General features: G+C 46.0%; 1 protein-coding gene across 1 annotated transcript in view; it reads left to right on the forward strand.

Moving 5' to 3' along the window:
- The window catches only part of LOC132207892 (utrophin-like), a 31,684-nt gene extending 22,837 nt beyond the window's left edge, over positions 1-8,847 (forward strand). Inside the window, exons 3-4 of the mRNA XM_059643728.1 lie at positions 2,903-3,171; positions 7,291-8,847. Coding sequence (XP_059499711.1) covers positions 2,903-3,171; positions 7,291-7,437 — 416 coding nt within the window. The 3' untranslated portion in view covers positions 7,438-8,847. The remainder of the gene's footprint in view (positions 1-2,902; positions 3,172-7,290) is intronic.
- Positions 8,848-14,509: the final 5,662 nt, after the last annotated feature.

The following is a 14,509-nucleotide window of genomic DNA, read 5'->3' on the forward strand; positions in this document are numbered from 1 at the left end:
CTCTGAACCACCTTCTCTCCAATGAGTACAGACCCAAGTCCCTCAGCCTTTCTTCAGAAGACCTTCGCTCCGGACCAGGCAACATCTCCTCTGCACCTTTTCCACTGCTTCCACGTCCTTCCTGTGATGGGGCGACCAGAACTGTACGCAATATTCCAAATGAGACCGCACCAGCTTTTTGGACAGTTGCTCTGGATCTCAATCCCACTGCCAGTAAAACCTAAAACACCGCAAGCCTTCTTCACAGCACTATCAACCTGGATGGCAATTTTCAGGGATCGACATAGATGGACACCCTCTGCACAGCAACACTACCAAGAATCTTTCCATTGACCCAATATTCTGCCTTCCTATTATTCATCCCAAAGTGAATCACCTCACATTTATCCGCATTGAAGTCCATCTGCCACCTTTCCGCCCAATTCTGCAGTTCATCCAAGTCTACCTGTCACCTGCAACATTCTTCCACATTGTCCACCACTACACCGACTTGAGTGTCATCTGCAAACTTACTAACCGATCTACCAATGCCTCCGTCCAAGTCATTTATAAAAATGACAAACAGCAGTGGTCCCAAAACAGATCCTTGAGACAAATCAGTAGTAACCAGACTCCAGGCTGAATATTTTCTATCAACCACCACTGGTTGCCTCCTTAGCCAAAGCCAGTTTCTAATCCAACCTGCTAAATCTCCCTCAATCCCATGTCTCCATGTTTTCTCCAATAGCCTACCATGTGGAACCTTATCGAAGGCTTCACTGAAGTCCATGTCCACCACGTCAACTGCCCGACCCTCATCCACGTGCTTGGTCACCTTCCAAAATTACTCAGAGGCTTGTGAGACACGACCTGCCCTTGACAAATCCATGTTGACTGTCTCCCATCAAATTGGTGCTTGTTCGATGATTATAAATCCTATCTCTTATAATCCTTTCCAAAACTTTTCCTGCAACAGACGGAAGGCTCACTGGGTTTATAATTACCTGGGTCATCTCTACTGCCCTCTTTGAACAAGGGCACAACATTTGCAACCCTCCAGCCTTCTGGTACTAAACCTGTAGACGATGAGGATTCAAAGATCAAGGCCAAAGGCTCCGCCACCTCCTCCGTAGCCTCCCAGAGAATCTGAAAGTTTTGAAGGATGATGCGTTGTATCCGGAGTTTGGTGGGGTGGTACGTTCGGACGAGGGAGACTTTGTTTTGGTTGTTGTTGCGGGGTGGGGTGAGAGGGATTTGTTGCAGGAAATGCTGGAGACACGGTCGAGGGCGTTATCAACCACAGAGCGGGGCAAGTTGTGGTCCTTGAAAAATGAGGACATCTGAGATATACGGGAATAGAATACCTCATCCTGGGAGCGCAGATGCAGAGGCAAAGGAATGGGGAATAGGGGATGAATTGTTGCAGGAATATGGTGGGAGGAGGTGTAATCTTGGTAGCTGTGGGAATTGGTGGAGTTGAAATGGATATTTGTTTCTCAGTGGTTGGAAATAGAGTGGTCCAGGATGGAGAGAGAGGTATCAGAGATTGTCCAGGTTAACTTCAAGTTCGGGAGGAAGGTGTTGGTGAAGTGGATGAACTGTTCGAGCCCCTTGTGGCAACACGAGCGGTGCCGATACGGCCATCGATGTAACGGAGGAAGAGGTGAGGTTGAGGGCCAGTGTAGGTACGGAAGAGGGAGCGTTCCATGTAACCTCCAAAGAGGCAGGCATCGCTTGGGCCCATGTGGCTACCCTGGCCACCCCGTTTGTCTGTTGGAAGTGGGAGGAATTGAAAGAGAAACTGTTGAGGGTTGTTCAAGGACCGGAACTTCCCCCTCCTCAGTGGTCAAAAACGCCCTCGACCGTGTCACCCGCATTTCCCACACCTCATCCCTCACACTCGCTCCCCATAATAACTACCAAAACAGTGCCCTCCTTGCCCTCGCGTACCACCCCACCGACCTCCGGATTCAATGCTTCGTCCTCCGACCCTTCTGCCATCTGCAATCCGACCCCACCACCAAAGACGTTTTTCCCACCACCCTCAGGTGACTCCCTGATCCGCTGCACACTCCCCTCGGCTGCATCCAAAACCAGCCCACCTATCCCGTCCTGCAACCTCAAACCCCACCCCCATTTCCTACCTCCTAACCTCTTCCCGCCCCCGAGACCTGTTCGTCCTCCCCGGACTGACCTATCCCCTCCCTACCTCCCCACCTACACTCACCTCGACTGGCTCCATCCCCACCTCTTTAAGTTGTCTGTCTCCTCTCCACCTAACTTCTCCTCTATCCATCTTTGATCCGCCTCCCCCTCTCTCGCTATTTATTTCAGAACTCTCTCCCCCTCCCCCTTTTCTGATGAAAGGTCTCGGCCCAACATGTCAGTTTTGGTGCTCCTAAGATGCTGCTTGGCCTGCTGTGTTCATCCAGCTGCGCACTTTGGTATCTCCACATCTCTTAACAACCTCTAAGTGAGTTCTAGAGAGAACTGTGCAGGGTAGACTTTGGGTTTATCATTCTAACTTGCCAGTCCTGAAAGATGAAAGTTGGTTTGTGTTGGATGTTTGTCTCATAGCGACGAAAGATACACTGAAAGGATTTTTCAAATCTTTTGTTGAGAATTGTACCCATTTAGTCAGTAATCCTTTTCCTTTTTTAAAGCTTCCTTGGTAGTGACAAATTTCAAATATCTGCGGAATTTTATTTGGCTTTGTATTTGTTCTCTGTGATTATCTGTTAATGACTCGACGACCTGCTAGCTGATTACAGAATTTATCATTGATGTGCTTCAGTCTTATAATATATATCCCAATTTCAGGAGAAAGTCCAGAGAGACCTTTTAAAGGAAAGGGGTTTCGAAAGAAACTCTATCGATCAAAATCATGAATAGTTGATAAATTATTTGCATTTCATATTTCCAGAACCTACCCCGGAAGAGAGAGCCCAGAGAATTGCCAAAGCTGTCCGCAAACAGTCAACAGAAGTGAAGGAAAATTGGGAGCAATTGAAAACCCGTGCAAGCAACTGGCAGAAACAGGTGGAAAAGGCGTTGGAGAAACTTCAAGAACTGCAGAAAGCTCTGGATGATCTTGAGGCTCATGTGATAACAGCTGAGGGGGTCCACACTGATTGGCAACCTGTGGGTGACCTGCTTATTGACTCATTGCAGGATCACATTGATAAAACCACAGTAAGTGCAATTACATTACACTTCACTTATGAACAGATGTAACCACAATGTTGTTTGGAGACGATCAGTAATATGAGGACTTCAGTAATATTGATTGAATGGTTGTTAACTTAATTTGCAAATTAAAACTTAGTTGAGCATGCCTTCTGATGATATCACAACATGAATATCAGTATAATTGAGGATTTTATTAGTCAGTGACATCAGCTGAGTTATCTGCTTGTTGCCATGTTATCAGGGTTAAAGGTAAAGTCTTAGCACGCCATTTGGCGACTCCTTGGAGAGAGACAACTGGTTATGATTTAACCTGAAGATGACCACGCCTCAGTCAAGTAGAGCGGTTGAGGCGAAGACCCTTTGTGGTAAGCTCACTGGTATGGCAATTGAGCCCTCTCTGCAGGGCATCAGTCTGCATCAAAAACCAACCGTTCAGCCAACTGAATTTGAATAGAGTTTAGGATTGGAGAGCAATCCATGCAATTATTTTTTTTAATGAATGTTTCTCACTGAGACTCTCTCACTGGCAAACTTTTTAAAAGCCAGCTCAGCCATACAGGCGAGATCAGTTCCTGATCTCGGCTGAATTTTTTGACCTGGGGTGGGTCTGCGTTCGGAGTTCAGTGATTGGAATGAATTCTCATTAAGTTAGCGAGAGGGATACTGCACGTGAATAGATCGATGTTTTGAGCAGAGGACGAGATATGAGCAAAAGTTTAATTGATGTGGAAGACCAGCCACAATCATCATTGACGGTGGAGCAGGCTCGAGCGTCCATGCAACATTGTGCTGCCGCTATTTGACTTGTTCTGTGGAAAGGAAGGAAAATGGTCAAAGTGTCAAAAATGATGAAGACCACATCATTCTACAAACTCAAAATTTGATTGTGTTCAGCATATTATCACTCCTGGTACCCCTAAATCCTGGTCTATCATCTCAGCAGCTCGACTCTGCCCATAAGCTGGTTACTTGTGACATTTTTGAGGGATCTTCCCAAGTCTGAAAATCATTTTTGTTTTTGTAGAATCAGAGTTGGCCAGTGTGGAAGGAGGTCGTTTGGCATATCATAGCTCTTTGAAGTAACTCCCCAATTCGTCCCCCTCTGCTTGGCAACGACTTCAACCACTTATAAAATCTCTTTAATGGAGGGAAACTTTGAAGGTGTCTGAAAGGAGTATTTACGATCCCAGAATACAACTGAGCCTTATTAAGTTCTTAGTTTTGACGATCAAGAGCTTGATGAAAGAGGATTGTTTTAAAAAGTGCCTTAAAAGAGGAAACGTACAGAGGCTAAGATGTGTAGGAAGTTAGCGAGTTTTGAGAAGATTTGTTGCTCGGGTTGAGGTTCTGGATGTGAGTTTGCTCGCTGAAGGTGCAGGAAGTCTCTTGTTGGGTTTGAAGCCGACACAATTAAATGTTTGGCAACTAGTAGTGGGCCGTTTGAAATCAGGAGTGGGCAAGAGGACATAATTAGACGAGTGCAGATATCCTGAAGTATGGTTGGACTGGTGGAGATTACCAAAATAGCCGGAGGCATAGCCAAGGAACGATTTGGAAACAAAAATGAGAATTTAATAAAATTACGTTAATAGTGTCAGTCAGGTAGAAAGTACAGAGAATAGGATTTGGTTCAAGGTGAGACTCGGGCAGTGGAGTTTTAGACGACGTCAAGTTTTCAATGGGCAAATGTGGGACTCCAACAGGGAATGCATTGGAATTGTCAGGTCCAGAAGTGAAGTAGTTCCAGATGAAGGTTTCACTGCTAATGAGCCAAGACAAGAGACAGGTAGGCAGAATTGAAAAGATGTAAAGAGACAGCTTTAGGGATTGCATGAATGTGTTGTTGGACGTTCATCATGGGATAAACAAGATGCCAAGGTTGTGCAGAGACAAGCGTAATATTACATTGTTGCCAAGGCGGAGTAATGCAATCAGTAGGTAGTGAGTAGAGATTGGTGTGGGGACCACAAAGTGGTCTTCCCAGTTTTAAGTTGTTATCGCTACGTAGTTGCGCAACTTTATGTTCTGTTCAAAAGGCATTACTGACAAGGAAACAGAAGTTAGCCATTTGTTTACTTGTCAATATATCTTGATTTTTCCACCATCTTCTCCAATTATTAACACAACATGTGCACTGTACGAACTGAACCGTTCAAACCTTAAAAGGAAATGTTAAAATTGTGGAATATAAAGTTAAATTTATTTCATTGAAAATTTAAATAAATTACATGAAGGTTTGACCAAGACTGCAAGGAATTAGATGGAACACCAGATGAATAAAACAAGCAGTGGTAAGGTGGTATTAGCTGGATGTTCCTGAAGAAAGAGAACACAGCCAACCTTTCTTCCATCAGGGAGATTAATTGTGTGGTGTCAGACACAGTCGATTCAATCATTCCTTCTGTCTTTACTGTCTGACTATACTATGGTTGTAATATTTCCTTTTTTAAATGCTCAAGGTAAGACATACTTCACTTGACATTCTCATTTTATAAATTTTAAGAAGTTGACTTATTGTCAAGTCACGGTAGGATTGAAAACACATTCTACAAGTGTTTGAAGTCAGAAGTCACATGACACCAGCTTATAGTCCAACAGGTTCATTTGAAATCTCAAAGGCTTTTGGAGTGCAGCCCCTTCATCAGGTGCAGTTAGTGAGGTGACCACAGAGAGAGAGAGCTTATAAGCAGAGAGATCAAAAGATCATAGAATTGGCGTGAGTGGAGTGTCAGATAATAACTCTATACAGGTGACCAAGAGTGTTAGAGGCAAGTAAAGCGTTTATAAAGTCCATGTCAGTGCTGTGTTGTCATGATAATCAGGCAGCGCAACAGGAATGTACAAAAGGTGACATCTCAGGTCAGACTCTGACTTGTAGTTTAGAGGCTTGTGTTCAGAATCTGTCTTCGAGTTTTCACCTTTATTTCAAAAGCAAGAATTTATAAGATACCACACTGACTGCAACTACAAGTTGTGTGTTTCTTCAACAAAATATCTGCAAACAAACAAACATCCTGGATGAAGACTTATTATCTGACACTCCACTCACACCAGTTGTATGATGTTTTGATCTGTCTGCTTATCAATTGTGTGACTGTGTGTTTTCCTCCCTGACCGCACCTGATGAAGGGACTGCACTCCGAAAGCTTGTGTGATTTCAAATAAACCTGTCAGATTATAACCTGATGTCATGTGAGCTCTGACTTTGTCCATCCTCGTCCAACACCAGCACCTCCACATTATAACTGTTTGGAACCAAGTCAGTGCAACAGGCATATGTCGAACATTTGACTTCGGAAGAATGCCTAGTGCTGAAAAATTCATTAATAACAAAGGATTTCTTCATTGTGCCATCTATCGTAACATGCTGCGTCTCACAGTCATAATGAAAGGATGGCCACTTCAATTTAGCAGGGCCAAGAACAGTTATGGACATTTTTAGCATGGGAGGAGGCCATTCAACCGATTTTATCTGTCCCAGCTCTCTCCCAGCACAAGAAAATTAATCCTTCTCTCGAACTCATTCCACATATTTCACAGAATTGAAATATATAGGTACATATTTAGGAGATTTTAACATCAAGTGAGCAGTTCTTGCACTTCACCTTGTCACTAAAAATGGAAAACTTGACTTACAAAGAGTGGGTCTTTATTTTGTTCTGTTTTGATGATGAAGCAGATGCAAGTCGAAGTGCTGGAACTGGCCTCTTGAACTTAGCAACTGTTCAACGTGCATAAAATGAATTCAGTGCGCATCTACTAAAAGCAGTTTTATGGAAGGAAAAGGTACCAAAGAAGATTTGGTGTATTGTGCTTGATGCTATTATACGCCAACCTGTGAAAACAGAACTCTACGACTGTGAGTGTTGAGTTCTGAGAGGGGGCTATCTTGTTTGAATGTACATTGCTAAGCCTAGGCCTATTTTCCCAACAGCAAAATTGGTAATCCAGCAAGAAATGGATATTTCTCTCATTTGTTGGCTGTAAGTGTCTGTTTAAAGTTTCCTTATATACAGGTGCTTAACCTGCTTTTACAGTTTGAACATTTATTATGCTAATGAAAATTTTTTGAATGGTTTCACCTCCAGTTTTCCTCTTTATACATATTTGGTATTTTTTCAGGGTAAGGACTATCTGCAAAATCTGAGATTGGGTTTTGAAAGACAGCAGCCTTTGTTTTGGAGAGATAATGGGAACTGCAGATGCTGGAGAATGCGAGATAACACCGTGTGGAATTGGACGAAGACAGCAGGCCAAGCATCATCTTAGGAGCACAAAAGCTGATGTTTCGGGCCGAGAACCACCTTCAGAAAATGGGGAGGGGGTGCGGGTTCTGGATTAAATAGGGAGAGAGGGGGAGGCGGATGGAAGAAGGATGGAGGAGAAGGTAGGTGGAGAGGAGAGTATGGGTAGGGAGGCAGGGAGGGGATAGGTCAGTCTGGGGAGGCGGGACAGGTCAAGGGAGCGGGATGAGGGGAAATAGGGGTGCGGCATGAGGTGGGAGGGGGGATGGGTGAGAGGAAGAATAGGTTAGGGAGGCGGGGACGAGCTGGGCTGGTTTCGGGATGCAGTGGGAGGACAGGAGATTTGGAAGCTTGTGAAATCCACACTGATACCATTGGGCTGCAGGGTTCCCAAGCAGAATATGAGTTGCTGTTCCTGCAACCTTCGGGTGGCGTCATTATGGCACTGCAGGAGGCCCAGGTTGGACGTGTCCTCTCAGGAATGGGAGGGGGAGTTGAAATGGTTCGTGACTGGGAGGTGCAGTTGTTTATTGCAAACTGAGCGTAGGTGTTCTGAAAAGCGGTCCCCAAGCCTCTGCATTGTTTCCCCAATGTAGAGGAAGCCACAACGGGGACAGCAGATGTTTTGGATATTTCTTCAGCATTGATTTTCATTCAGAGTTGGTTCGATTTTGCTGAAGCAATAGACATAACTCACTATGACGTCGACAATGTCAGAGTTAATGTTTCGCATCCTGTGACCCTTCCTCAGATCTCACTCTTCACTGATGCTGCCAGACCTGCTGAGCTTTTCCAGCAACTTCTGCTTTTGTTGCTGATTTACAGTGCCCACAGTTCTTTTGTTTTTTACAACACAGACAAAACTTGATCTCTGCAGGAAGCATGATGCTGCATTCTCCAACTTCCCTGGCCTTTTGTAATATAATATTGTCTTTTTAGGACAGAAGTGGCTTTTTTTTTGTTTTAACTTCTGCACATGCTTTCTATGCAGGTTAAAAGTCTACACCTTTTCAGTTCACTGCAGTGCTGCATAATGAAGACTTGGAACAATTTTTTTTATGAAGTAGAAAATCAGTGTGGTTTGTTTTCCAAAATGTGATGTGTAAGTGCAACACTTAACAGTGTGTTCATCAAACTATTGTTTCCTTTGATCTTTGTGTTGCAGAAATTTCTAGAATCATTTCATATATATTTTTCTTGATATATTTTAGCAGCTTTCCTGGAGCAAGTCTGTTTTCCTTCGGATGAGACGACTTTCAGACATACTCCCTTTATTATGAGATATAATTGGGGTAAAATGAGGAGGATTTTTATTCACTGAGACACACATGACTATATGTTTAAAGCATTGGAAAATGCATTCTGTTAGGACTGTCATGTTATCTGGTGTTTGGACCAGGCTTTCCGATTAAATGCAAGTGATTAAGGATGCTAATGATGCCACATGTTATTACAAGAGGAAATGAACTTCCAAGTAAGGATTTTATGCCACATTTATACACAGCATGGACCACGCAGCATGGATGCAGTGACTGAGTGAAATGGGATGCAGTGGCTGTGGGAAATGGGATGCAGTGATGGAGTGAAATGGGATGCCGTGACAGAGTGAAATGGGATGCCGTGACAGAGTGAAATGGGATGCTCACAGCGAATTGCCCCCTCCATCCTGACCCTCTCGCAGCGACCTGACCCGCTCACACTGACTCGCCCCTGCAGTCCTGACCCGCTCACAGTGACTAGCCCCTGCAGTCCTGACCAGCTCACAGCGACTTCTCTCTGCAGTCCTGACCCACTCACAGCGACCTACCCCTCCGTGCTGACCCGCTCAGAGTGAGTTGCCCCTGCAGTCCTGACCCCCCTCACAGTGACCTGCCCCCTCACTCCTGACCCGCTCTGCATTGAGGAAACCAAGCGGAGGCTTGGGGACCGCTTTGCAGAACACCTCCGCTCGGTTCGCAACAAACAACTGCACCTCCCAGTCGCGAACCATTTTAACTCCCCCTCCCATTCCTTAGACGACATGCCCATCATGGGCCTCCTGCAGTGCCACAATAATGCCACCCGAAGGTTGCAAGGACAGCAACTCCTCATCCGCTTGGGAACCCTGCAACCCAATGGTATCAATGTGGACTTCACAAGCTTCAAAATCTCCCCCTCCCCAACTGCATCCCAAAACCAGCCCAGTTCTTCCCCTCCCGCTACTGCATCACAAAACCAGCCCAGCCTGTCTCCGCCTCCCTAACCTGTTGTTCCTCTCACCCATCCCTTCCTCCCACCTCAAGCCACACCTCCATTTCCGACCGACCACCTCATCCTGCCTCCTTGACTTGTCCGTCTTCCCTGGACTGACCTATCCCCTCCCTCCCTCCTCACCTGTACTCTCCTCTCTACCTATCTTGTTTTCTCTCCATCTTCGGTCCGCATTCCCCCCCTCTCCCTATTTATTCCACTTCCCTCTCCCATCCCCCTCTCTGATGAAGGGTCTAGGCCTGAAATGTCAGCTTTTGTGCTCCTGAGATGCTGCTTGGCCTGCTGTGTTCATCCAGCTCCACACTTTGTTATTTTGGATTCTCCAGCATTTGCCATTATCAGTGGCCTTTCCTCTTTGTCAAAGTTTGTGCAAAAGCAACACGATATGGGGCGGCACGGTGGCTCAGTGATTAGCACTGCAGCTTCACAGCACTGGGGACTCAGGCTCAATTCCAGCCTCAGGCAACTGTTTGTGTGGAATTTGCACCTTGACCCTGTGTCTGCGTGGGTTTCTTCCAGGTGCTCCGGTCTCCTCCCACAGTCCAAAGAGGTGCACGCTAGGTGGATTGGCCATGCTAAATTGCCCATAGTGTTCAGGGGCGTGGGTCTGGGTGGGATGCTCCAAGGTTTGGTGTGCACTTGTTGGGCCAAAGGGCCTGTTTCCACACTGTAGGGAATCTAAACAATCCTGTTCCCACATCTCCATGTTATAACCCTGCTGAGCACTGCACACAGAGATGTTTGATAACAAAAGGATAACAATAATATTCAAACCCAGTGCTGGAGATGTATTTTAAATACACTGAGGCCAGTGTCGATCTCCAATTCAACTTTTATTTACAAATGAACTGTCTTCAACTTTAGCACTGCCTCATTCAGAGATAGTTGCCAGGGTGTCAGCATCTCTGACCCTCACACGACTTAGCTGTCAGTCAGGGCTCCCTGATTTGGGCTGTTAATGTGGACCAGTCAGGCAACTCATATTCTGTGAGGTTCAACTGGCCGACCTGGTCACAAACCAGTGCGGTGTGTTCATCGAAAATCAAACATGTACCAGAAAGGTACCATTACATACCAGTGCAAAGGAAGGCATGAGGCTAAACTGGGGAGGGAAGGGAACTGCTTATTGGGGGTGGCTCAGAGAGTGGAAGAAAATCGAATGGGAAGAAGACCATTTGAGACTGAGGGAGAGAGATGTAATTGCCTGAATGAGGCATTCCAATTGCGAAATGGATTTTTGTGTGTAAACCCTGTTCAGTTTCCCCGATCTTAATCTGTCCTCCTCTTTAAATCATTCATATCTGAAATTTCTGTATCATTTCCAAATGCTCTGTCTCTAATGTTATGCTGTTGGAATTGTTTGAACTGCAGAGATATCATTTATTTGCACAAATGTGTTCAGTGAAATGAGTTGCATGCTATATATGTATTATTCTTCCTGATTCTATTATACGCATACAAATTAAAGTTAGTTCCACTTTTGAACAGCAAACTGCTTTTAGATGTATGATGTATCTCATTTGCCTGCCACTTAGTCTTGTTGATGAGTTGTGTTTCTGTTTTGTGAAGAAATTTGAATGAGCTGGAGCACTAATGGCAATGCCCAATGTGGTGATATTCCAACATTGCAGCTGGAAGGTGGGGCGGGGAGGGGGATGGGTTTCACAAGAACTGTTACAGAGGGAAATGGAGAGACAGGTGATGTCTGTGGCAGCACCGAGACAGTGAGGAGAATGAAATGCAGCCTGAAGGGGAATCTGGCTGCATTCTCCCAGGCACGGGCTGAATGGAAGAGGACAGAAAGGATTCACTCAGAGGAAGAGTAGATGAGACTGGACTGATTATGAAACAGGCAATCATCATTGGCAAGTCACTGATAGGAGGGTGAATCAATCGGGCTCACTTTAAGACTGTTTACAGTTACCATATAGTTCCTGGGAGATGTGTAGATCAGGCCAGGCTCATACAGAAACGCTTCCCGGAGTAATTAACATGTAGACCCCACTGGGAAAGAGTGAGGGGTTGGCCGTCCTGCTACCACTGATGCACGAAAAGCTTGGGGCACAACTGGGACGATGGGGCTGCTGCTGCCGAGGCACAGTCGGAAAGGACCACTGAGATTTTCCTGCTGAAGGTAAATGGGGGTCCATTCAGTCCTCGGACCCTCCCCGTGTCTCACATGTATGTAAATAGTTTTGTTGTATGTCTAAGAGAGGTCTTTGGTTTGTTGGGTGGAGCCAAAGTCCAATGCTTTATTTGTTTATTTGATATGCAGCTGGACAGAAGGCAACTGCAGTTGTGACATTGTACATATACAAAGAGATTTCTTGTGAAAAAGGTGTATTTTTCAAATCAGAAATGTGACTGGGAGGAGTGTGGATGAGCCCAGGCTCACTGTGGGTCTGGTTACCGTCACCATATTGTCACTAAGATGTGTGTATATGAGGCATGGCTGGCTGTGAGACTGTGAAAAATCACTAATTAATAGGAGTTTGTTTCTTCAATTATTTGTTGGATGTGTGTGTCACTGACTGGTGACTTCAGCCTTATCTTTTGCACTGATGTGCTGGGCTCTTCCATCATTGAGGATGGGGATATGTGTGGAGTCTTCACGTCCAATCAGTTGTTTAATTGTGCACCACAGTAAATGACGAGATGTGGCAGGACTGCAGAGCTCAGATTTGATCCATTGACGGTGGGATCACTTTGCTGTATCTATCACTTGCTGGCTATGCTGTTTGGCGGCTTCACCAGGTTTCTTTGTTTATTCATTCACAGGACAAGGGCATCATAGAATAGAATCAGAGGATCCCTACAGTGTTTTGGTATTTCCAGGGGGTCCCGGGAGGGGTGGTGTGTCGGTATTTCCAGGGGGTCTCAGGGAGTATGTCAAGATTTACAGTGGGTCGCAGGGAGTTTGCCTGTACAGGGGTCTGGGGCTGTGTGTCAGGATTTGGAGGAGCTCCTGGGGAATGTGTCAGTGTTTAGAGGGGACCCTGGGAAATGTGTCATTATATACAGGGAGTCCCAGGGAGTTTCTCAGTACTGAAAGCGGGGACAAGGAATGTGTCAATATTTGCAGCTGGTCTCGGGGAATATATCAGTATTTACAAAGGGTCCTGGGGAGTGTGGCAGTTTTTTTAGGGGTTCTCTGGGACGGTGCCAGTATTTAAAGGGTGTCTAGGGAATGTGTCAGTATTTAGAGGGCTTCCCGAGGAGTGTGACAGAATTTACAGGGGTCCTGGTGATTGCATCAGTATTTGCAGGGTGTCCCAGGGAGAGTATCGGTAGTTACAGGGGGTGGAGTGTGTCAGTGTTTACGGGAGTTCCGGGCTGTGTATCGGTATTTCCAGGGGGAATGGGGAATGTGTAATTATTTCCAGGGGGTCCTGGGAGTTTATCAGTGTTCACGGGGGTTGCGTGGAATGTGTCAGTGTTTAGGTGAAGTCCCGGGGAATGTGTTCGTGTTTAGAGGGGTCCCTGGGAAATGTGTCCGTATTTACATGCAGCCCCAGGGAGTTTCTCAGTATTTACAGCGGATTCCAGGGAATGTGACAGTAGTTACAGTGTGTCGTGAGGTGTGTGTCGGTATTTACGGGATATCCCAGTATTTGTGGTCAGTTGCGTAGAGTGTGTCTATACGTACAAAGGTCCGGGTATGTGTGTCAGTATACAGAGGAGGCCGAGGGAATTTTTCAGTGTATAAAGCGGGCCCTGGGAAATGAGTCAGCGTTTACAGAGGGTCCCTGGGAGTGTGGTGGCATTTTCAGGGATTCTCAGGTACTATGTCAGTATTTACAGGGAGTCCTGCGGAGCGTGTCAGAATTTCTAGGGGCTCGGTGCATACTGACACACTCCCCTGGAATCCCTGTAAACACTGGCACACTCCCTGGGACCACCTTGAAATACTGTAGCTCTCCCCAACACCCGCTGAAAAAACAAAGTCCACAGGCCCCCCTGTAACGACTGACGCTCTCCCCAAGTCTCCCTGTCAATCTTGACACAATCCCTGAGACGCCCTGTAAATACTGACCCTCCATGGGACCGCCTGTAACTACTGACACACTCCCGGGAGCACCTGTAAATAATTTCAAATTCCCCGGAACACCCTGTAAATACTGACACTCTCACCAAGAGCCCCTGTCAATACTGACACAGTCCCTGAACCCCTGTAGGTCGCGGGAATTTTTCAGTATTTAAAGGGGGCCCCGGGAAATGCGTCAGTCTTTGCAGAGGGTCCCAGGGACTGTCACTATTTTCAGGATTTGCTGGGACTGTGTCAATATTTACAGGGGGTCCCACGGAGTGTGTCAGTTTTACAGGTGATTTCAGGGGCTTTGTCAGTATTTCCAGGGGGTCACACAGATGTGGCAATATTCACAGTGTGTCCCCGGGGACTCTGTTGGTCTTGACAGGGGATTGCCAGGTCGTGTGTCAATATTTACAGGGTGTCACAGGTTGTGTGTGTGTGTCAATATTTACAGGGTGCCCCTGTGTGTGTTTGTGTGTGTGTGTGTGTGTGTGTGTGTGTGTGTGTGTGTGTGTGTGTGGGTATTTACAAAGAGTCCCTGGGGCGTGTGTCAGTGTTCATTGTGAGTCCAGGAGAGACTGTGAGTATTTATAGGACGTCCAGGGAGACTGTCAGTCTTTACAGGGGGTCGTCAGGAGTTTGTCAGAGGGTGAACGCTGAGGCAGTGCCTCATTCTGCAGCTGTCAGAATTCAGATAGTGTCCCTTGATGAGAGGGTCAGTACTGAGGTATTGCAGCTCTGTGAGCAGGTCAGTTCTTAACCAGTGTCTCGTTGTCAAGTGGTCCGTGCTGAGGCAGTGACAGTATCAGTACTGAGA

This window comes from Stegostoma tigrinum, unplaced genomic scaffold, assembly GCF_030684315.1.
Source record: "Stegostoma tigrinum isolate sSteTig4 unplaced genomic scaffold, sSteTig4.hap1 scaffold_197, whole genome shotgun sequence".
In the NCBI taxonomy this organism is placed as follows: Eukaryota; Metazoa; Chordata; class Chondrichthyes; order Orectolobiformes; family Stegostomatidae; genus Stegostoma; species Stegostoma tigrinum.